At 39.3% G+C, this 26,510-nt stretch overlaps 1 protein-coding gene and 1 long non-coding RNA gene across 10 annotated transcripts in view; one reads left to right on the top strand and one right to left on the bottom strand.

The window, feature by feature from the left end:
• CIT (citron rho-interacting serine/threonine kinase) overlaps positions 1-26,510 on the bottom strand; it is a 69,643-nt gene that overhangs the window by 35,921 nt on the left and 7,212 nt on the right. For 6 of the 9 annotated variants that reach the window (XM_069030815.1, XM_069030814.1, XM_069030816.1 and 3 more), the window contains 10 exons: positions 26,257-26,410; positions 17,693-17,873; positions 10,646-10,751; positions 9,631-9,774; positions 8,176-8,295; positions 4,580-4,750; positions 4,263-4,322; positions 3,655-3,708; positions 2,373-2,513; positions 1,904-2,029 (listed from right to left, as the gene is read on the bottom strand). In XM_069030815.1, coding sequence (XP_068886916.1) covers positions 1,904-2,029; positions 2,373-2,513; positions 3,655-3,708; positions 4,263-4,322; positions 4,580-4,750; positions 8,176-8,295; positions 9,631-9,774; positions 10,646-10,751; positions 17,693-17,873; positions 26,257-26,410 — 1,257 coding nt within the window. The remainder of the gene's footprint in view (positions 1-1,903; positions 2,030-2,372; positions 2,514-3,654; positions 3,709-4,262; positions 4,323-4,579; positions 4,751-8,175; positions 8,296-9,630; positions 9,775-10,645; positions 10,752-17,692; positions 17,874-26,256; positions 26,411-26,510) is intronic. The other 3 variants (XM_069030817.1, XM_069030818.1, XM_069030821.1) reach the window with 1 other exon arrangement.
• LOC138119210 (uncharacterized) lies at positions 200-18,757 on the top strand. The gene is made up of 3 exons (XR_011155438.1): positions 200-306; positions 1,387-1,507; positions 18,676-18,757. It is a non-coding gene; the product is annotated as an uncharacterized lncRNA (long non-coding RNA).

Below are 26,510 nucleotides of genomic sequence, written 5' to 3'. Positions count from 1 at the left end.
ACCTCCTTTTCCAGAAGTGAGAATCAAAGAGGAGGTTCACCAAAAGTAGGTCATCAACAGTGCCTAGTCTCTGACACTCCTGCATGGAATGGAGATTGCTGCTATTTGCAATTGAAATGTGTCGCCCAGCAACAAGAGGGACAACTCACCTCCCCCAGAAACCCACACAGTTTCAGGTCCTGGCAGAGAATCAGGCAACCAGATCAGCAGCAGCTTCAAAGCTCCCAGCATCAGACTGCTCATACTGTAGCAGAAGCTTCACCAGTTCCTGCAGTGGCACTTAACAGCCAGTGTGGGCTTAAAAAGGTAATTTCTTACCATTCCTGCTCTCACTCAGTATTCCCTATGTAGCACTGACTTTGTTATTGGCAGCACAGCAATGATCTGCACTTTCAGGCAGGGAGAAGTATCTTCTCTAACTTGTTTCTTACTTCTTCATCGGTTCCTTACAGACAGATGAGCAGGTGCTTCTCAGGTACTGCTACATGAGTGTACATGAAAACCATGCCTTTATTCAACAATTTCCACCTTATTCTATGCAATTCTGTATCTTCAACTCCCTTCTTACCTTTCTATACCACAAGAAGTCAAAAATGTTTGAAGAGACAACTTGAGGGAAGGTACGGGGTAGGAATGGAGAAAAAAAGAATACCAGTACCTTGTGCTCCCAGATAAGCAGCAAGGGACTAGGAAAGACTCTACAGGATTATTTCTTCAATGCCTCTGACTTTTTTTATAAAATACTTTTGTGCCTCTCCAACATTCTGTCAGGACTCCATGGAAACTATCTATAAGAAGAGCTAAACATATCCCATGGTGTAAAACAATTAGTCGGTATTTCTGCCTTCCCTTCCACTTTCTTCTCCACAGAGAACATAATCAAAACCAAGGAACAATCCCCAAATATACACAAGAGGCTTATGAAACAATTCAAAGTTTTACACTATTTCTAAACAAAAAGTTGGCTCTGTGCTCAGCACAACTATAATCTCCTACTTACCATGCACTCCTGCTACCAAAACAACTTGAAAGGAACAGCACTACTAAAGAACTGATTCCACCTTTTCTTGACAGTGCTCAGGCATTCTGATGCTAAAGTCTATACACCCTGAACAAGCCTGGGTCATCTGTTGACTCCAAATATGTTTATTTTTACATTTTCATTTGACATTCTCAGGTGTGTCTTGGTTTGGGATTACTACCAGTAAGATGTAATCCTTTTTATCCTTGTCATATTGGCAACAAACAGAGAAAACTCATGAGGAAGGCAAAATAAATTTAATTATTCCACTATTAAATTATGCTTTCTGTCCCAGGGAAGCAAAGGTATTAGAAACACCCTCTGCTTGATTCACTAGAGACTGACAAACTAACTTGCTTTAATAGGTTTAACCAGGAGAGAGAGAAGAAATTGCCAACAGAGAAGTTATGTGGGTGCAAATGGTTTCCTAACAAACACCTTTGAAGACGAACAGTTCGGATGACTAATTTCTCTCTGCTTCAAAACGTAAGCATTTCTAATAGATCTGACCTCTAAATTCCTCTGTAATTTACTTTAAAAGATAGATGTTTTTGTTAACATCCCGCCCTCACAATGTTTTACCTCTGAAACAATCATTAGGTAAATAATTTAAATATTACTGTGTTAACTGAAAAGTTTTCCCACTGAGATGACTACAATTTTGAAGCACTATTGAGACTAAAGGTACAGGAGTGAGTTTCTAACTAGAGGTCCAAATAATATTTGAATGCTTGAGCTTTCTCCAGTATGACTGGTACAGGAAACAAATCCCTTTATTCAGTAATTTCCACCTTATTCAATGCAATTCTATGTCTTCTGATCCTTCCCTACCCCTTTCTTACAAACTCTTACCCTCTAAGTTTCATTTTCACCTCTGCTCACCAGAATTTTTTCTGCCATCTGTTGAATCTGTTGAGATTTAGTTTGAATATCTTCTTTTAGGCGGTTTTCTCTTCGTTCCACAGTCTCTAATCTCTTCACTTGATTCTCCAGAGAATGGCGCCGTTCCTGCAGAGTAATTATGAGCTGCTGTTTAGGCCACCCAACTCTGCACTAGCACAAAGCAAAGAGTAGTTTCTAGAGAAAAGAGGCTGAAGGAGTCAATATATATGGCTGGCTTTCCTATTTTGAATCTTCATCATGCCCCAAATCCCCCAGGCTAACCACATGTCCTTACCGTTTTCCTCAAAGAAATATGGTTTTTAATTAAAAATGGATTTACTTCTAATAACACTTTCCCCTGAAGAATTACTACAGGAATAGATGCTGTTCACAGCCACCCAGATGGGGGTTCCTAAATTAAGACACATCCCAGTAACTAATTTACTCTAGACAGACACTCTGCACTCACCTCTGCTTCAAGCAATTTCTTCTTCATGCTTTCATTAGAATCTTCCCGGTTCTGCAGTTTCTCCAACTCCTTCTCAGCTCTCTCCTTTGCCTGACGGATATTCTGCAGGAGCTCAGTTGCCTCTGAGCTGGCTTTCACAGCCTGAAGATTAAAAGAGAAGAAAAAAGGTATTATATGAAAAGCACATACAAAAATTTGGTGTGTGAAAGGTTCAGAACTTCAAGATGAACCACTATAGAACTTTGGCCTAACAGTCTTAAATTAACTTGCACAGGAGTCCAAATTCTAACTTCTGCTACATAATTCTTACTTGTATTTCACAAAAAAATTAAAACTTAGGATACACGTTTGTCTTGCTATACTGCAAGTTACTTGACTCTACATCCTCAAAGTTATGTCTACGCCCAAATTCAACCCAAGTTCTTTGAAAGAACTCACAAAATACTCTTACTAAAGGACTAGGAGAATAACCAACCTGTTGGCTTACAGACAATTCCTTGGCATTAATGCAGGTAGAAAAGGAGATGGGATTAAAACATGATTGTTTTGAAATATTAGAAGTACTATTTCTATGTCGTTTTGGCCTCCTATTCACATTCATGATTATTAACCCTTGAAAAAGCCCCCTCTCAGCAGGTGCCAAGTTTGAAAAGCTCAATCAAGGGATTATTATAACAACCCCTTTCTTTTCTGCTGAAGGATTCCAATAAGAGAAGTTCCCTGACTGTTCTTACAGTGACACCTTAAGTGCCAGACTGACCATGACAGCAAACATTAGATATTCTGCACTTCTTTCAGCAAATATTGATAAGGTGTTTTAATTCTGTTGTGAATCCTCATCATTCAACATTTTTACTGTGAAAAATCTGTGAAGAACTGAACTGTTAAGTGATTAAAGCAGAGTATACTAGGAGACTAAACCAAGTCCACCATGTGTTTTACTAGAGAGCTAAAACCAGCTGAACTCTGTCTTCAGAAGCAAGGGACCAGTGCACTGTCCAGAGCATATCCAAACAGGCCTTTAAATGAGAATTTCTCTACACTACTCCAGTTCTGACTCAGCTTCATTTGTAAAAATAAACACTGTTGACGTGTCTCAAGAGCCAAAAGCATATTGAGAGCACCAGTGACTTCAGATACCAGTTCCCACCCCCTTTTCCTTATCATCCCCCATGCTATGACTAATTCTATTTTTGAGGGTAAAACAAAATGCATCCCTCCTCTTCATTAAGGTCTCACTCGGAAATCCTGTGAAACCTCACTTTCACCACCCAGTCATTACCTTTGTCAGCTTTTCCTGCAGCTCCTGGATTTTGGCCTGCTGCTCTGTATTGATCTATAGTTAGATCAAAAGATTGAGAGAAAGAGTCAAAACCAAAGAGGAGAAAATATTCTTTGCTTACTATACCATATTTCTTTTAATTCACTTCCCAAAAATCTTCGTTTCCCCCTATAATTCCAACACACCAAAACACTCCTTGGCAAATCCATTCCCATTTTGCTCACCTCCAGCCAATTTCATATTTTGGTTACCAAGTAGATTGTTCAGTGTGAGAACACTCAGAATTCTTGTTGCTTTTCATTTGCTGTTCTTTCTGAATAAATAAAACCCTGATGTATCCCAAACCTGACTCCAAACTCGGATGACACATAACAGCCTGTCTTTGCCTGGCTTCTCAAAACAATCCATTAAGAACAGGTTATCCAGAGACAGCTTTATATCAAATCAGAAAGGACAGTAAATCACACCAAGATGTCTTAAAATCTAAAATGAAAGGAGGTGGGGGCTGTGAGGCTATGCATGCCACTGACTAGCCAAAGACATTCTTGGTTTTTGTGCATAAAATGAAAGACCCAGGAAGCAAATTCTAGGACACTGAAGTAACATACCTTTTCCAGTTTGGAATACAATTCTCCTGCTTCATTTTTTCCTTGATCTTTAACCTGTAACTTAAATAGTAAATACATGAAAATCTCAGGAAAAGTTGGGCTTCTATCCAGTCATCACCTCATGCAATTTAAACACCAGCAGTTACACAAAGTATAAATCATATCATTTTGAGTGTACAACTGAAAAACATGTCGTACTAGTTGTACAAACCACGCTAATCTTTGAAGGGCACACCCACAACTCATGTGCACATGTGTCAAACAGCACAAGATATTCCAGCAAGCCTCAGCCCCCTCTCCCATGAAGCCTAAACTACCTTTTGCAGTTTGTTATGGCACTCGGCAGCTTTTCGTTTGAATTCCTCAGCTGCCAGGCGGGACTCCCTCAACTCTGACTCGTAGAGATCGCTGCGCCTGCGAGCTGAGATCAGATCCTCTTCCAGCTGATTCATCATCAGCCTCATTTCTTCTACTTGAGCTTGGTATTCCTGTAGTTGGGGTGGAAGGGAAGGAGAAGGGATGACAGTTTAGAGACAACAGGGAAAATGCTTAGAGCAGCAGATTCCAGAATACTGACTGCAGGCAAGAGATGCATTTAAGAGAAAGTAGAAGAAAGGTAAAGTACAAAATAAAACAGTAAAAACTAACTAAAATAACATCCATGGTGTTCTGGTTTGAGTCTTGCCATTTTCAACTCAAAACCTCAAAGTCAAAACATTGATTTTTTGAGAGTGCAGGAGCACATACATACATCTACATACAAATGATAAAAATTACTTACATTTCTAATTTCTGAAACAGAAATGTGCTTTTGAGTTGATGAATCTACAAAATGCCCAGATACTCCCTCAAGATCTATTTTCTCAGGCTGATAGCATGACAGTTACCACAGATCTGCACAGCTTGGGTAAAAGGAAAGGAGAAGCAGAGGGGTAGCACACTGTGGCTTCTAGCCATCAGCTATTTTCTCTTTGTCTCCCATACAGAGCAATGTGATCCTTTTTAACTCTGCAATCTAAAACCAAATATTATCTTAGAAAAACTATCTAAAACTCACATTGCTCATAGAAGATATTTGTCTATACAGGCAGAAATAAAGATTCCCCATGCAGGAAACTACAACACAGGGCATTTGGATGGGGAAGGTGGGAGAAGAAAAGAACATTCGAATTGACTATCTCAGTGAGACTGGGAACTCAAACTGAGACTAGCTTGAGAGATTGCTTCACATATCTTCCCTGGAAGAAAATAATTTGATTGTGTTTAGCATTTACTCTCTCCAAAATCAAAGTATTTTTTACGAAGCTGAGACCAAGTAGAAAACGTGCACATCAAGAGTAAGGAACAAAGATTATGAAGGACTGACAGTGGGGGAGTCTATCTTTCTTTCCAATTTAATATCTTCCAATATGCTTGACTACTCCCTTATTCAGAAGGGTAACTGTCTCATGACAGAACCAGGTTTGTCATTGCTCCCTCCAGACAGGCAGCTGCCTTCAGTTTGACAAGTGACTGCATGAGCACTGACCCTGACGTCAGCCCCTCATTCTCCAGCATGCAGAGCTTATGCAGATATTGAAAGAAGCTGAGCCTTTAGCAGATTGCTTTACTGTCCCCTCCAGGGAGCAAAGAATGGCTCTTTGGCTTGTAATCCCAAAATTGGTTCTCCAGTTTGTAAACCAGACAGGGACCTACTCTTTCCAGTTCATCTCCTATGGAAGGATGATCTTATTTTCTTGCTGGAAAGAATTAGAGCTTTTTTATAATGACTAAGCATGTATTAACTCAAATATTCTTTTCATACAAATACATTTGTGAATAAAAAAGGCAGAACTGTTTGAAGGAATAAATGTTCTGCTCAGAAATTATCATTTTTTCAGACTTCCTAAAATACTGGGCTTTTACATCAGCAAACACTTGACCAAAGAATTACAGGTATGATAATAGTTGCCACTGTGACAATGAGTGTTTGGGAAGGGAGGAGAATGGGGAGGGAGAAAAGAAGAAAGGAGATAATTAGTAGTATTTCAGGTTTTCTTGTTTCATCACATTTGCAAGACTATCTTTGAGTAAGTCTCAAGATCAGGTCAGAGAAACAGGCCACACCACTCAAGGCAACACAGAACAAACCTGTGGGAGTTTTAAAATAACAAGAGGTATTTAAGTGCAGATTACTAGACAAGCAAAGTTCAGGGCATGTACCTGAAGAAAATCACATCAGGGACCTACATAGAAATGCGTGGGGCTTTCAAAAAATACAGATTCTGATTTGTTGCAAGTTTGTCTGTTAGTACAGTTCTTCATCAAGTAATGACCAGAGCACAGGTTTTCTTAAAACAAAAAAACAAAACAAAACAAAACAAAAACCAAACACACACCCCAAGCAAACAAAAAAACCCCACAAACCCACCAGGCTCTTCTGTTCAAATACCTGAGGTTAAGCTGACCCTACAGCCTTGCTCTGAAAATATCAAATGCCTAATTATTGGGTTTTGAAGATTCTGATTTGCTGCTGATTTGACTCATTCTCCCTCAAGCCTCAGGTTTCCAACAGCAAAACTCTAAGGGACTCTTCCAACTCTCAGTTCCCTCTGACTTAAAAATCATGGTCCAAGTCTTTAATGGCCAAGATCCACCTGCTTATATGAGTCAGCACAAATCTCTCAGCATTTCTGGTTGCAATGTTCTTGCACACATGTTTCAGATAGCTCAGAAGGTCATCACAGACATGAAAGTCTGCAGGATTAATTTGTTGAACTAAGCAGCCTCTTTATGCCACTGTGAATCTTCACAAGCCAAATTAAGAGATTCTGGGACAAAGCATTTGATTAAAAATTACTTGCATTATGTTTCCTCTGTCTATACTGCCTAAGAATCTATGGATATTTAAAATCATCAAAAATGCTCCACAATTCAGTATTTAAAGCAACTTTGCTAGCAAAACACCAGAAGAGAGAGCAGGGAGTTTTAGATCCCTTGTATTACATAAAACAATGACCCAGAAGAATGCTGGGGAAGTCTATGCAGGCCAGCTACATCCAGAGGGTTGGGCTTGCATTTCATTACTTTCTACATAAGAGCTACTCATGTCTGGAGAATTACAACCAAGGTTTCTGGGCTTCCTTGTCTCAGAGACTTTGAAATGAGTCAGTTAATGTTTGTAAAGTGCTTCGAAGATGAAAACCAACAGAAAATTACAAAGATTTGTTTGAATGCTATAACAAATTTCAATTTCTTTTTCTCAAAGCAGTATGTTGCTGTTAATTCATAATACTGAATGGGTTCTCTCTTGCAATGACCACATTTGTCACGAAGTTTTCATTTAATTTTGACTTTTTTTTCCATATGAACAACTATGTGAATTAATGAATTTTCAACATTCTTTGGGTGGAAAAGAAAATGGTGAATTTCTATTTCGCAAACAGATCAAATCAGGAAAAGAACAGTTAGGCAACACACATTCTATTTTGAAATACTATTTAGCATTTTAAATGGTAAGATAAAGAAGGAAAAAAACCCCAACAACACAAAATTCAGGTTAGCTCAGTTCTCTCCCAGGTGAAGATTCATTAACTTGTGAAATTTCCATACCTTACCATTTAAAATGGATAGGTCATTTCTAGTGCAGCACGTTACTAAAGCATTGCAACTTTCTCCTAAGCTGATTTTATAGACAAAGTACTTTCAGGACTAGGAAAAGAAAAACATGAAGTCTGGAGTTTGTGCTTACTTGCAAAATACACAAGTGGAATTTTGTTTCTTCCTATATCATTCAGGAACCCCTGTGAAATCACACAGCTTGGGAGTTATTATAGCCTATCAACACCAAACATAATCCTGGCACCAGAGCTAGAATATGCCAAGAATGCCTATTTGTGGGCAGCCACTCTGCTCCCCAAAGAAGCAGGAATACCTGTTCTTTGATCTCTTGCAGTTTTCGGCTTTGCTCTCTGATATCATGAAGTAGCTGTAGTGCCTTATCATCTTCCTGAGACACCTCCATCCGTGCCTGCTCCAGGCTTCGCTTTAAGCTCTGCAGAAAGCAAAATGTTCAATACATAGGCTTTGTTTTCTCAAATGGTTGTATTATGAAGATCTTCAGTTACACAAATGCCTCCTTGGCTGTAGTGAGGCATCAAAAAAATGGAGGCACCAGTGATGGAACCTAATGAAATTCATGGCCAGTGCTGCTCCTCTCTGAACAGAAGCAGCCCATTTTACAAACACTTTACTCAACTTAAATCTTAGTTCAAATCTCCACTTCCTCACATCAGGTTTAGAGACAAAAACCAAACACAGATCACAAAAGGCATCCATTATTGACAGCATTTATCTATATTTTATCCAGCACTATTAATTCACAGCCTAGATACAATCCTTCAACTTAATGTTACTTACATTTTTCTTCTTGCTGTTAAGTGAGTCAAATGGTTTAATCATTGTTAAACTTCTACAAGGAAGACAAGAGCTGAGTCTGTATCTCACCACATGCCTTACCTCCAAATTTGGAGTCACCAGTGGAGTGGTGCTCCTATTAACTGAGTTTTATTCATCAACAGAAAGACACAAACTGAATTTTATTTCTTTACCTACTAGCATTCAGTATAGGAAAATCACTTGGCCCCATTCTAAGATGTGCTTCCCAACAAACCAAGACATCAGAAACGGTTTTCAAATCACTGGAACAGAGTATTAGCTGCATTTTTGTTCTTGGTACAAGAGAGGAAACATAATTGTATATCCAACCGAAAAGACTGAGTCTATCAATGACTGAATGAATGAAAATATCCTCACTGGAATCTTGCCAGGACAACTCGGCAGACATTCCAGCTCTCATGAAAAATGATCTTCTAAGACATGGTTTTACAGCCCCATTTTTATATTCTACCTGAAAAATAGCACCTGTTCTCGATCCTCCCTGACTGACACTGTGCTGGGGAACTGGATCAGTCTGAACTCAGGACACCACAGATGGAGGCAACACCACTGCTTCCTAATCCTATTTGTTCTTGAAGATTTCTGTCTAGGCACTGATTAGGCCCCATCTTCTTCTGGCTAAAAAAGCTTCAAGAAGCACAACCCAGGCATGTTCTAGCACAGCCAGTAAGACAAACACCACAGAGAGTTTCAGCAAGACCAGGACAGTAGTCACTCCTGCATGATCTAAGCACATGACCATGAAACAACATTTGAATAAAACTACCAAGCAAGCTTTTGCAAACACTTCAGGGCTCCATATTCAACAGATAGCCTCTCACATAGTATTTTCTCTCCATCAAGTACCCTACTGAAAGCATGATGGAAGAGAAAGACAAAGACCACCAGATTTCAGGCCTTCAGAGCTGAAAGGACTGGTGTAAGGGCTCACACTGCATTCTGTGATATAGGTGGCCAGGTCCTGCTCCAGAAGGGATCGCTGGGTCTCAGAGGCTTTCAGTTCCACCTCCTTTTGGCTAAGTACAGCCTCCACCTCTGACACTCTCCGGTGCAACCGCGTCATTTCCTGCTCCATCTGCAATAAATATCAAGAGGTTATAAAGGGGGGCTTCAAAAGCTTTGTTAACTGCTACTTTCAGAGCTCTCTTTGTAAGGAATTTGTCTCCAAGAGACTTCTAGCTATGTTTCTCCAAATGTTGTTTAAATTCCAATACCATTGTCTCTGCTCCAGGAATGCACAGTTCTTCTTAAGGACAAAGTAGTAAGTCTAAGTCACCCCATTCATTCAAGCTGCTTGTTCATATTCAGTCATTCTTCGAACCCCAGTTAGCAAAGAAGACACAATCATTTTTCACCTGACTTGCAGAGATGGGTCACTTTAACCTTATCCCAAATCCATGCTGGACCAGAAGATGGTTTCCCCCCATCTCCTTGTCAGGAGCAAATGGTCAAATCCAGAACAGAGTGGGGAGAAAAGTAATGGAACTCTCATAAAAGTCTCAAACAAGCAGTAAGTGTTAAAAGACTCCACCAGGTTCCCTTTATTGAAGCACAGCAACTGTTACAAGACGTTCACCATAAGCAGTGACGTGACAACAGTTATATAAGCAGGAGCTGATGAGTGAGGAAGAACCCTCAGAACAGTACTGCTGTAATGGGTGTCTGATGAAGAGGCAGGGCCTGCAGGAAAAAGCAGTCGTCTGTGGCACGCTGAGAAAAGCACTGTTTAAAATCCAGAGCCGCTTCTTGTTAAGTTAAAAGTACCTACAGCAACAGCATGGCCTACATTCATCTCCCTTTGTACTGGACAGGAAGCCACCTCTCTGAAGGAAAAGCACTTTGCCCACCACGAGTCTGGATGATCAGCAGCATCTGACAGATCCCTGGACATACAGTGGCTGCAGATTCCTGGAGCAATGGGTGCGGCCAATCGCATAAATAAATACCTTGTGACACTTGTCCTGGGCGTCTTGGAGTTCTTTGCTCTTGAGAAGAAGTGTCTTTTCCATGGAGCTGACCTTGGCTGGGGAATCCACGCTTGAAAAAGCAGATCTAAAAGAGCAAAGCCAAACAGCACATGAATATGGGCAAAATGTACAGAAATCTGATTTATGCAGACTCTGTAAAGTCATTGGGTACTTACTTATTCCAGGATAAAAGAAATGTGATTGTGCAGCAATCACAGCCTAACAGCCATCATTGCAGATCAAATGTACCATAAAAGCTAATGACAGTACATCAATATTAAATAATCCACGTGTACTTCTAGTTACAGTATTAATATTTTCCATCAGTGGCTATGTCACAGTGCAAAACAATAAATCACAGCAGTAGTTTTGCAGGATTTGTATGGATTTATAGGTGCAACAAAAACAAAGCATAAAGTCAACATAACCATTCAGAAAGATAACAAATTTTCAGAGAAATGCTCTTTATTTGGTACTTCATTTTTAAACAGGTTTTTGAATTATCATCAAAGTATAAAAGCCCTAAAAACTTCAACATGTCATAATCTGCACCACAGGAAGAATTTAATATCCTTAGCTACATTCTGTGAATCAAAATTGAAAATTCCCTAACACAATTCATATGATCCCTACAAACCCAATCAATATCAATATGATCAGTCACACTGCAGAACTTCAGAGTTCCACTTAGAAGTATTTCTTTTTCCTGAATACAACTGTACTGTTCAAAACAATTTGACTCCAGAAACCTGGGGAAAATATTTACTTAAGCTTTCTGTGTAACTGGGGCTCAGCATTTAAGAAATTTATCATTCCTGTTAGTTTAAATTTATTTTAGAAAAGGATAGGAAGCCACCTGATGTTTAGAAGCATATTTACAGTGCTTTGCAGTCTTAAATATGCAACCTGCAACCAAAAAATTAAGTACACACATCAAAACACAATTTAAAAAGTCACATTCTCCTCACATAAAATGATTCAGACTAGAGACTCAAGCAGTTAATGATGGAAGCAATGTTAACTGATAGATGAAAATGCAGCATTACAATGAAGGCACCAATAAAAGATCACACAGGCTGCCCACACATTGCTTTTTGCTTCTCCTGGCCACAGTTTGGTGTGCAGCCAGTTATCTCCACAGAGGGAAAGGAGCTTTGAGCAGCTCTCTGCATAGAGCCAGACACCCACACACAGCAGCACAGGCTCCTCTCAACACCAAGGAAAGTTTCATTCCATCACCACCATTTTCTGAGAAGAATCTACTCCTTAATCCAACTGGATATGCAGCAAAGGCACAGAAGGATATACATGGATTTTTACAAAAATGTAGCAACATTTCTGTATCAAACAGATCTTCAGCACCACCACCTTGAGCAGTGATTAGGAAACACGGTTTTAATATTGGCAAACAAACACAGCAAAATCCACCAATGCTGCCTTGAAAGGTCATATATTAATATATCTCTTCAGAAATCTGATACGGAAAAACTTAGAAGAAAGAGTCCTGCATGGCAATGATACAGATATGATCAGGCCTTAATTAGAAAAAAATGTTTAAAATTAATGCTTTTATACAGCATTCTTTTAGCCCTGGTCCAATCGATCTGATCCATCGAATTACCATATTTAAAAATCAATTTATAAAGTGTGTCTATACTCCTACAGAGAAAAAGCAACCATCTGAGAAAGATGCATATTAAATCCCGTAACAGCTGGGTGTACAAACAAGGCTAAAAATGAATAGTTGAGAAAAGCAGTCTAAAAATACAAATTAAAGCTCACATTAACTAAAAAAGACACTAAAGAATCTGCTTTCAAATGTTAATCAAATATATGTAAATAGCTGCAAATATGTACTGAGACCAGTCTTGAAAATCTTCTTAAAATAAAAATTTAGTTTTACAGGTCTGAACTGTATTGGCTCAAGCAATCTTCTTTTAAATTATAGTTTCAACCTTAACCATCACTTTTTTACTTCCATTCTTTTCAGATCTGAGGCATTACCTAAGAAAACTCTAGCCAGTTCTCACAGACCTGGTTTTATTTCTGTCTTCTACTCCACCTCCCCAAAGGAGCTAATTCTATTCATTATTTTTGCTTATTGGTTTTATTTCCTATTAAAAGAATCAGAGCCTAATATTACAGGCACCATTTTTCATTTCAAAAATTTCTCCTGGTAAGTCAGCTGAAAGCATCCCCAGGCACTGCAAGCCTGACAGGAACAGGAGGGATTCAGGGAAGGAGATGAAGAGCTATGCAAAAGGCAGGTGGTTCAGCCAGGTGGGGTGGGACAGGGCACAGGAGACTGACCAAGTTTGGATTTCATGAGGTGACTGCAGAGAGAGCTGCTACTCAGGGTTGGTGTTGGCTTTGTAAGGGGAGAGAAGGCTACAGACAGAACTACAGTCTGTCCAAAGTGAGGAAGAAATTCCTTAAAAATACATGTCCTGGTGACACGATGATTATCCTGCCATGGAAACAGTATATCTTATCCCCAAGGGAAGCTGATCTCAGTTAGCACTGGACACACAGTTTTTAGGAGACAGGCTTTCCCAGTAATTCTTTGCTGTGTACAAATTGTATTAGAACAACTTCCTGAACATCCATACAACCTTCAAAGTATCAGAAAGGGGCAGACAGAGGAAATCAAGAAAAATGGAATACTGGCTAATCTAATAAGCCTTGTAATGGTGATAGAAGCTCTCAACACAGCATGACAAGGTGGAAAATACCCACATTTCTGGGGCACTTATATTCTTCCTCAGTCAACATCATTGCAGAAATTAAACACACACAAGCCAACATCAAAAGCCATGATGCAAAGCTATCATTCAGGCCGGGACCATCTCAGAGTATTTCATTCAATTAACTGCTATACCTGGATCAATTCTCTTAGCACAACAGAGCAGTTTCTGCTGTTTCCTCTCAAGTGTGAAAAAAAAGATTAACAAAAGGTAACCAGCTCCATCAACAAGAAAATTGCAATGAAAGATTAAAAAAACCCCAAAGTCAAGTCTAGAGTACCAAGATGTGATAGCACTGGCTGTGGTGATTTACTTTGCAAAGAAGCAGCGCCTGAATGACTAAAAGCCAAGCTAACTTAGAGCTGACTAGTCATTTCACAGCTAGATCAGCAGCAGCATCAACCAGCAGAATGAACAGAATTGGTGCTGGTTGTGTAAAAGCTCCTCCAGTCCTAACATGGCTGAGATGAAGAAGAAGAAAGCACTGGCACAGGAAAAGCTCCAAGATGATTCTTGGTATCAAACTTGTACCTTGTGCATCACATCCCACCTTGTAACTTCCTGTGTCCTTTTCTGACACTGTCCTAAGCCCCCAACTCACCTGCGCTTCTTCCTTCTCACAACGATTGGCACCATCTGTCCTAATCCTGGCTCCCACACCACATGCTCATAATATCATCCCTCATGCTCTATTCTTTTTAGCATTATACGCATCTGTACCTTCCGCCCCCTCGTAAATGCTTGCTCAGGCCTAAAAAAAACCAACCAAAAACAAACAGTGATACCATCAATCTGTGAATAGAGCTCGCTGAAGCAAAGCATATTTTTGGTATGCTCATCCTGTGCTTCCTCTTTCATCTGCCTTTGGTGAAAGAGCTTACCAGAAGCCAAAAAACTGTTGGAAGAAATCAGTAGTCCTTTTTGGAGGAATGGCCCATTTTAACTCTCAGTATTTTATAATGACAGTCACGAATCCGTATCAATTTTTTTAATTAAAAAAACCTCAACCCCAGTAACCCAAAAAAACCCCCAGAAAACAAAACCGCAGAAATCTTGAGGAATACCACTTCTTAGGACCTTACAGGGAGGACATAGGCAGGCAAAAATTTATGGAATAAACTATTTTTTAATTAGGCATTTATTTTTTATTAGGTATTTTGATATGTTTTATTTGGTATTTATTTTTATTAGGCAGTTTGGTATACTTGGTTAGCCCTGGATTTATAACATATTTATCTTATGCCTTCAGGCTACTGCTAATCACCTGCAAAGGACAAGAACGATTTTCTTCCACCACTTGATGCACATTTTTGGCAGCTAAGGGTTTCTGTCACTTGTCCTAAGCACTGGAGATTAGCCATGGTTAGGGATAGGAAGTAAGGTGGGGCTGGCTTTTAATGGAATTAAACTCTTGGTTGCCTCTTATCTTGTCACAGTCACACGCTTGCAGCCAAACCAGCAGCCAGATTTGCAATCAGATGGGCTTTTCTCCCCCACATCCAGAATTCGGGGGTCATGATGGGAGAAGGAGTTAGCTGGTCCTTCTCTGCAGCCTCAGCCTAGCTCTCCGAAGAGCAGATTTACTTAAACACTTTGCTAGTACAGGAACCCATGACTTAAGCAATGCCCTTGATTTCTCCTGATTGCTTCCTATGACACATTATTGTTGTGCCTTTTGCATTTTTGTTAACTCTCACATTTGTTAGAGGGTCACAAATTCTTCCCACATCTCATGGTAGGGGGTAACAGAGCATTGTAATTCAATGGACCCTTCTAAACTGCACACCAACTATATAATTTCTGGCAACAGGTCTAAGTGACTTAGGCAAACCCTTCTAGCCCTAAGTCATTGGGAGAGTGGAAAAGAGAAATTCTCTTATCCTTCTTCTGTCCTTTTTTTTAGCTGCCTTTTCTCTGAAGTATTTGAAACTCCCAGCTCAGCCATAGCTTCTTACTGCCCAGTGGACAAGGGCAAGAGCATAACCCTCACCCTCATAGTTTGACAGCCCCCAGATTAAAAGTGCTGAAAGTTTCAAGGACCTTGTCACTGGCACTCTGCAGTTGCCTGGCCTTACTGTGAGCAGCACTAGAGGGTTCATGCTGCAGACGGGAAAACAGATCTGCATCACTTAGCAACCATAAGGTTAGACTTTCACAGGAAAGATTTTTTTTTTAAATTCTGGACTGATAAACTTCATGACTTAGGACCTTCCAGAGAAGGCATCCCAAGATTCACAACAGATAAGTCCCCTCCACACTTTACTGTTCTTCATCTAAGAATTTGACTTTCAAGGTAGCATAGACAGAAACAGTACTATATTTCCCCAAGTAAAACATATGCCAGACAATATTTTGTAAGTAAGAAGTTATCTTTGTGACCCATTTGCAGTGGTATTGAGAATAAACTAATCACTGCATTATTTAAATACAGGTGTTTTAAAGCCTGCATAAGCACTTTGCCATATTTAAATCACCTTCTTAGAACAAAATGCAAGTATTTACTGCTAAAATTACCAAAGTGCATTTATCAAGATCTCATTCAGGAAACCATTAAGATCTACTCACATTAAAATTATTTGGGAGAAAACTAAACATATGATGCCTTTCTGTCCCAGTTTAAGAAAACACAGGCCACACCAAACAGAAATTTTACTTCAGTCAAAATTTCTGCAGACAACATTAATATTTATATTCATTTGCTATACCTCTTCTCACCTATTCCCAAAATTCAAATATAACTTCCATACGCATTTTCAGTACCAGCTCCATAGAGAAAGCACCTCAGTCCATCTGCTACAGCTCTCTCAGCCTCCAGCACAGTTACACCACTATTCTGAGACTTTATCCCATGCTCCTCTTCAGTTCTAGTCCTGGGTGCAATTACATATATGTTTTCACCACACATATATGGTCACTGTTGAGGCTTTTCTGACTGTTACCTGAACGGCCACATAGCCCTCGTACACAGATTGCAGTTTCCCAGGCAGAAAAGATAATAGCCTAAGTTATCTCACTCCTAAATTAAGACAGATTTTAACCCCAGGTATCTACAGATCTAATATTCCAGCCTGCTGACAATATTAGATCATTTCACCAAAAGAACACTTTCTGGGGTTTTACGTCCTCTCCCTTCCTTCCTCTTTTGCCATAAAAGCAACTCTGCTGAGGAGGGACAGCCAAAGATTCCCTTTTTATTTCTGGCATAACCATCATATAACCTTGATTCATCGTGTGAGCAAGATCAAAGATGTCAACAGTATTACCAAATTCAGTGACAAGCTTACTGCAGAGCAACTATCACAACCAATATGACACAAAATGAAACTCAATTAAGACAGATTGACAACAAAGTCCCTGAAGGGAGCAAACCGGCAGGAGAGAATGAGGGTTGACATGAAAACACAGTGCATTGAGTCACTAACCCAGCCAAAGCCACTGCGTTCCTGAGAGGCCTCCTGATCCCGAGCTAAGGACTTCCCAACTTAACACTCTGCACTAATACTTTTTCAATAGCTCTGTCATCAGAAACCAGCCACCCACCACATCAAATGGTTTATATCACACTACTTATATTCTTCTTTTTCTCTGACTCCATCCTCTCAGAAATTGGTTTTCAATGGGAAGAAAACATGTTTCTCTGAGGTCCTTACATCCCTCCACGCACACAGCCTCTGCGTATTTCATCTGAATCTCCAGTCTCCTAACACACAACACAGCAATGTCCAGTCCTCCTATTTAACTTGACCCAGCAGCACAGAGCCAGCTGCCATGCAGCTCCTTCCCTTACTCACTGACCCATCACTGCACATTCCCAGGTTAGTGGAGCTCCTTTTCTATGGATCACTGATTCAGTCTTACACATTCCCAGCACCTGGTGCCCACTCTCTGACCCAATAAAATAACACCATCCCCTTTCTCCATCTCTGAACTCCTCAGTATTCTCCTCCTTGCAGGGATCTGCAGTACCAGAAACGCAATCACCTACTGCTCCCTGCTTAACAGCAACAACTAATTCAAACTATTTGAACTACAATTTTAATAATAACTGGTTTAGAATCAATCTTTCCATCCCATTTCCTCCCCCTCATTCCAGAAACAATCAGAGAACAGTAGGACATGCACAAGACACACCAGCAACAGATAAAGCCTGAATCTGGCAGCTTCCCTACAGCAGAGTACAGGTCAGTTAAAACAGGTTTTCCTCACACACTCCATCCTCTCTGTAACAAACCTTCCCATTTTTCCAGGGGTCCTATCCACCTAAGCAGTAATTCCTACTTACTCTGATCTGAGTATCCCCAAATCCTTGATGAATGAAAACCCCACAAACGGCAAATCTTCCCCCGAGAATCCTGCTGGGTTCAACTGGCGCATAGAGGATAAACCCCACGAATTCTTCTCTGGTTCATCAAAATTTGAGGTGTCATCATCAGACTTGAGAGTAGGAATGAAGGGGGGAGGAGCTGGTGGAAAAAAAGCAAGAAAAAAAGGACAAAATTCAGCTACAGTTCACTCTGCAACAGTCCCACTCATTCAGTGCTTGCAATGGCACTGCAGCTTCTGCTTTTAATCTTGCTAACACAAGCAGACTGAGCTGCTGCTCTCAAAGCGTATTACAGCAACAAGAGATTAACCCCTAAGCTGCCAACATGGCTACCACTCTGCAGGCACAGCATCTCCCACACTGATCAAACTGGGATTTAGCTTGGACATTGGAGATTCTAGGATTTGGGGTTTGTTTTTCTTTCAGGTTAAGATGTTGGGTTTTTAACACAAAAATAATAAAATCAAAGCACCAGGCTAAGAAAATCATTACTGTAATATAGCCAGAAGTCTGTCGATTCTGATTAATCTTGAAAAAGAAAATGTCTCCAACCTGTCCAATCAGTGACACTACCTGAGAAAGAAGCCTGATTCTGTGCTAGTCAGCTAAGGGATATGTCTTACCCTTTAACACTAACAAGAATCCTCCCAGCATGGGTTTCTATTCAACAGCAAAGTGGTCTTTCTCCTAGAAGGTTCTAATAAACTATAGCCACTAAAAGCTCACTTCAGTGAGCTTTTCTTTAGGAAAAGAAGATTGATTTTATTTCTCTAAAAGAGCTTGCTTAAGATCTGGAACTCTTGCCGGGACACCACTGCAGTCTGGCTCTGATACAATCAGCTCTGAAGACAGGTGTAAATGGAAGGAATTACAATGTATTTCTTACTATAATTTCTAAATTCGTACCACTTAACTTGCTAAGCTTTTTTTTTTAATTTCAGGTGATTTTCTCGTGCTTGCTTCAGTTTAATTAACCAAGGGAACAAAAGGACAAGTTCTTCTTAGTGATGTGCAGCACCCGAGCTACCTGCTGGCTTGGCTACGTGTGGGAAAGGAATGAATACAGAAGCCCTACTGTGCAATTCCTACCTCATTAAATCTCGTTTCCTAACATTTATTAATTTATTTCATCACTCTGGTCCCCACTCACTGCAACTCTCAGATTAGCAAAGGAGATAGCCTCCTCAGCCAGTAGCTGGAACAGCCCATTGTTACCAGCTGATGGAAGTGGAGTGTGCTAAAACCGTTACCATGGATCCAGTATGGATTCCCTGCAGCCGAAGGGCTGATGAGGATTGAAGGACCAGGAACAAACATTCCAACCCCTGCAGTGCAGGCTCCCTGCTCCCGAGTCATCGCATGCCGGGTTTAACCCTACCTGCCTGTGGCGTGACAGACGCTGCTGCCTGTGAGTGGCAGGGGCACAGCGAGTCACGGCTGGAGGCGCTGGCTCCCTCTAGGCTGCCAAAGCCTTCCACTGCCCGCCTTTAACTCCCCATTCCCTCGCTGGAGCTACCCACCAGACCAGGATTAACAGCCAAAACCATAAAGAATCTGTCTGGATAAACTGCCAAATCCCAACTACATGCACAGGCTTTGGTAGCAGCTCCCTGAAGAGCCATCCTGATGCTGCTCCCAAGCAGGGAAGTGAGAAGAAATTCCATGAAGCAGATGCTGCTCACGTACAGTAGTTCCAAGTACATTAGAATGAGATAAATAGGGAATATATACAGATTAAATAGATTCTGTAGTAGTAAGCAGTTTCAGCCTGCTGCAACTTACCAGCTCCAGAACATTTTAAATTTATGTCAGTATCACGAATTTATTATTTTCTTCTATTTTATTGCTTATAATAAAAATATATAATGTAATGCTGATATTTATGTACCATAAACATAATTTTGAAATATAGATTGTTGATTGGGATATGTAGTTCTTTTTAAAAATCACATAGTGTCAGGCTACTCTTGCATATACTCTTAATGATTAAAAACAGAGAAGTAACAGAAAACAATTTGTAAGCATATCATCTTTAATGCAAATATAAGCCCAAAGTTGAAGTTAATTCACAGCAGAGGAGGATTAGTTCAGGATTAGTATTTTTTAGTTTCAGAACCTTCGCTGAAAAAACTCTACACTTCCTCTTACAGGAAGGGGTTGCTGTGGGATTTTTAACACTGTTTTTGAAGGCAGATACTGTCTATGAGGTAATGTAATAGAGAAAACAGCAAACTCTTCACTTCCTCTGCAAAAGTGTAGAATGATTTTAAAGAGGTAGCAAAAACCAACCTACTGCCTTTTTATAACTGAATAAGTACCCTGTTCTGTACTCCCCAGAGCCTGACAGAAAACTTCATCTCTGAAAGAGAGATCTAAAGCCTTACTTCCCCCCAGAAATTAGCAAATAAGATCTTAAGAGTCATCTTCAAGCCCTTACAATTAAAAAGAAAGTTGTTCCTCTTACCCACAATAAGAATTCCTACACAAACCACATGCATAAAAGAAAATATAATTTAACTATGCATGTACATAAAAAGATGAAAAAGCACTCAGTGGGGGAACAATGGATGCACAAAGATAAAACTGAATGTGAGGCAGAGCAAACCTTTGTGGCTGGTGGGAAACTACTTTAAAGAGCCCAATGTTTTACACTACAGCTTCCTCTGTATGTTTAATACAATATGAGAACAAAGAAGAGAAATTGTGAATACTAGATTTAAAAATAATGAAAAAATCCTTTGCCCTCTATTTTGCATTCACTGAAATCCATGACTAACAGTCCAAAATCTCTGCAATCTACAGTATAACTTTGTTACAATATTTGTATCAAGAAACAGTAGCAACTAAAGAGAAAACTTAGAACAGTCATTCAACAAAAACACCTCTAGATGTTAAGTAGTTCTGAACTTGTCAACAGTGGCTGAAAATGAGAAGCAGAAGTTCTGAAGGCATTTCAGCACCTTGGAGGGAAAAAAAATCACTTAGGAGTAAGAGGGAATAATAAAAAAAAAAAAAAAGAAAAAAAAAGCTAATCCACTCTGTCTGACATTGTTAATTATTTGGTAGCTTCTTCATAGACTTATATTCCTCAGACTGAGTCCTTTCTCTGATGTCAAAATACCCACAGAATAAACAGAGTAGTCTTGTAAAATCAAGCTAAAACAGACAAGCCATTTTGTTTTCAACTGTAGGTCACATGATGGCATAATCTCTAGTTAAATTATTATTTCTTGCTTAAAATCAGAAAGCTGTCACACAACTATAGTATTTTCAAAACAAGATGAAGACTGGTGAATGCAAATACATTGATGTGCTTATCAGTTGCTTCTTTAAAGGGAAGGATCCTTTAGCAGAGGTCAAGATAAGCCTCTGAGAAATAAATGTGAACACCATGCCATCACATCTGACAAGGTGACAAATTTGCACTTTTCTCAGGCATACCCAAAAGGGAGGCAAAAGTATTACTCAAAGACAGTAAACCCAATGCTTCTTCTCACAGAAACTGGTTGGGTACAAAGACCTCCTTTTGTCTCCAATATGTTACAATGAATGTACATGTTGTGTTTACCATTTAAAGTATCCTGTAGAGAACTGCATGTTTTAAAAAAGCCAATTCCTTGCCTAGATACCTCCCCACTTGTGGAAACATATAACCCTCTTCCATCTGTTCCAAATTATGACTTTCAGAGGAAAAGGAGGTGTTGTAGGTTGCTAAGTTTAAGGGGGGAAAAAAAAAAAAGAAAAAGAAAAAAGGAAAAAGGAAAAAGAAAAAATATCCAAAACCACCACACACACTCCAGTACTTTAATGAGCTTATCATTAAGATTAGATAAAATGTGTCTTATGGAAAAAAGCCCTTTTTTTAAACTCTACATTAGTGTGTGTATTTATGACTGGAACATTGCCTTAACCAGGTCTTTCCATCCTTTCAAAATATTTTCATGCAAATTCAGAAGAGAGAGATTGCATTTCCCCTAGGACACTGAAAGACTCAACTGAAATAGGAAACTTAAAGGCAATACAGAACATTTCTTAAGGATAAAAATGTGTCTGTTCTTGATCTACAAGGTGATCTATAAATGCTTTCTGAGGAAAAGCAGATTTTAAAATAGGTTAGGCATTACTCTTCCTCAGGCTCTAACAGACCTATATGAGAAAGTGTGAAAAATAGACAATCCCAGTGATGAAATTTGTCATATATGAAATCCACCAAATTGGCCTTTGCATGTTAAGTGCCCTGATTTTGCATGATAAGATGTTAAATGCCCTAGTTTTGCATTTTGCATATTAAGTGTTTTAATTGCCAAATTAGCCTTTACATACTTAAAATGCCCATCAAACTAGTTAAAGAGATAAAGTTAATTCTCAGAACCATTTAATCACAGTTTCTAGTTAAAAATCCTGTTGATAAAACATTCCCAAGTTTAATCCCTTCCTTAAGCCTTAAACTTCCAAATGTCATTTCTTGCACATACCCAAGTTATCCAAGTTAATTAGTATGTTTGAAAAAGATTCTTAAAAGTGTTTATGGTCCAGTTTTAAAAGTTCCTTAAAATGACTGTTGATTGTTCTGTTTTAAAAGTTCTTTGAAGTGTTTGTAGTGTAGTTTAATGCTTTTATTAGTTGTCCTTAAATTCTACAAGCTCCTAAGCCCAGCTCCAAGAGCAGACTTTCTAACTGTCAAGGGCTATTTTTAGTCTCCTGTCCGTTAACCTGCAGCTCAGCTCCATGGCAACATGAATGTCAACGAGGACATTTTCCCGCCTTTCAAGCACCCCGGACAAGAGCTATCCCATTGGCTAGATCAAATGACCTCACTTCAAGACTCCGCCAATCGCACTAGACCATGGGGGCTGGATTGTGGGCGGACCTGGGCGGAACATGGACATTATAAAATCCAGAGCACAGCTCTGGAGCTCATACTTGCCTCGGGTTAGTTGTGGGGGAAGCTCAATGCTGGTGACTCAGACCTCCATCTCCCAGAGAGACCATTTTAACTATCTAACTTTGGACTAGCCAAAGTTAGCCCAGCATTGCAGGCTTCCTGTACTGGGGCCTTGTGCCGGTTAGGCCTAAAGGTCTCTAATCGCTGCGGACCCAGGTTTTAGGATTTTTATTTGTGGATTTTTCCTGGACTGGATTATTTTAACTTTAACTAATTTTTATAAATTATTCTTTTAATAAAACAGATGTTAATTTTTAATTAACATCAAGAATGGTCTCATTCTTGACAAATTTAAGGATATTTTCATTAAGACCACTTATAAAAAAGGCACTGTGCTAGTTCTAAGCTACCTCCACAGTATTATCTTAACACCTTTACTGTTTTGTCAAGACAATCATCCAACACATACATTTCTATTAATAAAAGTGATTTCCAACCTGCAATACAAGTGATCTCCACTTCAAAAAACAAGTCAACACATTTTCCGAAGACAAGAATTTAAATGAAACACCACAATGTGTAACTGTTAACATACTGAATGACAATGTGGTGTTCATAAGGACAAGTGTCTTGCACTTACGAATAATGAGATTTGGGTCCTGCCTGTTGAATAGCAGAAAACAGTTTAAAAATCAGTTTTTAATATCTTCTCGAGTTCTTCTGTTTGCACAAGACATTAATTCATATGTTTTTTCATACATATAATTTCCACGTACAAGTCCAAATACGCCATTCCATTTTCAAGACCTCTTGGACTATAGTTACAAAGCAATTCTTAAAATGAAAGGCTCTTTATGCTAGACACATATTCCTTAGGTAACAATGAAAGTCTTCTGACCATCTCCCAGCTAGACTTCAGCAAGCAGATTTTTGGTTCCAAATTAAAAATCTGATGCAGTTTATGGATTTCAAATAAGAAAAGACAACTAACAATATCCCCAAATTATATAGAATGCAGCCTTGTTGCTGATAACTCAAGTATGTCATTCCCTGATTCTCTACCTCTGATTTTAGATACTTTTTAGGTACACAAATGGTTCTGTTATCAACTTTCCACTGAAATACCTGATCATTCAGCTAAAACACAGACAGAAATATGTTTATTTCAGGTAAATAAACTCCAAAATATTTTCAGAAAATTCTTCGGTAAATGAACACAAACTTTAGAAAGTTTAGGTTTATTTTATTTTTGGGGAGGAAGAGTGGTGGTATCTGGTGGGGGGGGGGGCGTTTAACAAGCTTTAGAAGTCATTAAATAGCAAAGTTAACAGAGAGCAGAATCTATACATGTGTTTCAGCACAATACTCGACAAAGGGGAAAATCACGTGTTGAGACAAATTCAGATAAAGCTGACCTTAGATTTAATGGTTTAATTATGTTTCTGTAACTTAGGAGCTGCTTCTACAGACACACATTACTTGGACCCAGGGAAGTTGGGAGCTTTTTTTAGAGGCAATGATCTTTGGGAAAGGGGTTTACTATAAGTCAAGTGTTTCATAGGTTACCATAACAACAAAATGTAACACAGAAAAGCCCCTTAATGACACATTCTTAAGCAAAATCGGTGCATTAAGAATGGCTATTCTGGAGCTCTCAGCATGATAATTAAATACCTGCAAGGCAAAGGTACCAATTTTTTCCTTACCTTTCTCAGCCTGAAATAGAAATTACATCACTGCCCTTATAGACTATAGGAAAGTCTGACTACACTGACACAGAATTTGTTTAACAGTTGAGGAATCAGAGTCATGTCAGTTGGCAAAGGTTTTAGGATCACCAAGTCCAACACTCCATAACCTTAAAGTCTTTAACCAGATCAACTTGGGGGAGTGAGATTCTTTCATGTAAATCTAAATCTTATGACCTCTGCCAGCACTCATTTTCTCAGCCTGCCATTGCTCCAGTTAAACACCACTATCAGCAGAGGTCAAGATTACAAAGAGACCTTTAGCTTTTAGATAGCCCAGGTCAAACCTGACACAGGTTTTGGACAGAATGACAGCAACACTGCTCTGAAAAACCAGCACAGGGAGAACCACTGCCGAGAGCAAAGCAATAGGTGATAACATTGAATCCGCTGCATAAAGCATGGAGACTGCTGTGTTTTGTCCTTGTTACAGTGGGGGTTTATCAAGTATGAGGCATAACAACAAAGTGAGGGGTCAAAACTGCATGAATCCTCATGTAGGTAGGTGGGGATATTACAGGGAATGATGCAATCCGCTGGCCAGCTGCAGACAGAAGTGGGATTTTTAAAATCCCAAATGATTATTCCAACATTATAACCACACCAGGGCTGCCTACTGGCTTGTCCATCAGCATCACTGCTGTCACATGAAATGGCAAAATGCTCCATTAACTCATGCAGCTGTGTGAATACTAGACAGACAATTGCCAAGGAAACACCAGAACATATGCTCACATGTCATTCTTCTTTCTGTATCTGAGATAATATGATAGAAACACAACACAAAATTCAGGAACAGAAACTGGTGGTTTAGGCAGGGCTCTGGGGAGAGAAGGCAGAGAGCACTGGGAAATGTATGCTAAAGTGATGAAAATGGCTCAAGGCTCAATGGCTCTTGAAGAGCAGAAACAATGGAATTTAACAGAACAGCAGCTCCACAACTTCAAAATTAATGAATCAACAGAAAAGTGAGCAAACAGTCTGTGGAGCTGACAGCTGAAGTGCTGAGATGCTCATCAAAAGTAGAAGCACCGGCTTAGCAATGTATCATGGAAAATGGTGCACAATCATTCCCTTACAGCACATTTGATAAAAAACATAAGGCAGACATGTTGCTTGCCCAGATAATATTACAGTTCAAATAATTTAAAATGCTCTCCAGCACAATCAGATCCCCATACAGAGATCACTGATGAACTGTGAAATATTTGCTTTTGCCATGGAGCTGGTGCCTCAGTACTTCCAAATACTAAAATCCATTGCTTACATAGTATTATAAACAGTTTTCTGCATAGAGAATTATCTGGTTCACTGGTTTTATTCTATTCCTAGTTGAATGAACAGATTTTTGACCAAGAAAAGTAGTAATACACTATCCCCATTGACTTTGACAAAAAACTCCAATGGCCCTATGGCCACAGACCTACTGGAACTACAAAAAATAAACCAACCTTAAGTGACGTTGTTTCACAAGTAACAAAAGAGAAAGGTGAAGACACAACAACAACAACAAAAGATGAAGCCAAAATTAAGCAAATTGAGGTGGGAAAGGCCTGAACAAACATACTGATGCATTTTAATCTGAGGAAGGACATGGAAAGGACCATTTGATTTTCCAGTCTAGCATCTGCAGTAATACGGCAATTACATCAGAAATTCATATGGAGTTTTACTAAACTTCCTCTTACCTTACAGTTTTCACCTGGGATGTTAGCATAGCCTTTACAAAAACCAAAATGAGCTGTTTTGTTAGAAACACCTGCTCCAGGAACCAGTCTTGTTTCATTATGAATAAATCAGATCAAACACACTTAAATACTCATTGTACAAATTTTCCCTTTACCAAAAAACCCAGGAATTGTTTATAAATACAATTTTATTCTACTTACAATTACGGATATTGTTCCAGTCAATTTTAGAAAAAAATGGATGGCAGCAGAGACCCTCATAACCCAGCCTTTTCTTCTGCCCACAGAGCAGACTCTGGATCAGGTCAAGAAAGTCACTGCTAACTTTCACATCCTCTGGGAACTTCAGAAATCTCTGCATTAGAAAGGAATAGATTTCTGCTCAATAGGAAAACAGGCTCAGAAGAGTAAGATTAAGTTTCATTATGCTGAGATATGTCAGGTACAAAGGATGA

The sequence above is a fragment of the Aphelocoma coerulescens genome, chromosome 15, assembly GCF_041296385.1.
Source record: "Aphelocoma coerulescens isolate FSJ_1873_10779 chromosome 15, UR_Acoe_1.0, whole genome shotgun sequence".
Taxonomy (NCBI): domain Eukaryota; kingdom Metazoa; phylum Chordata; class Aves; order Passeriformes; family Corvidae; genus Aphelocoma; species Aphelocoma coerulescens.
Note: the sequence above shows the minus strand (reverse complement) of the source record. Positions and strands in the feature narration are given on the sequence as shown.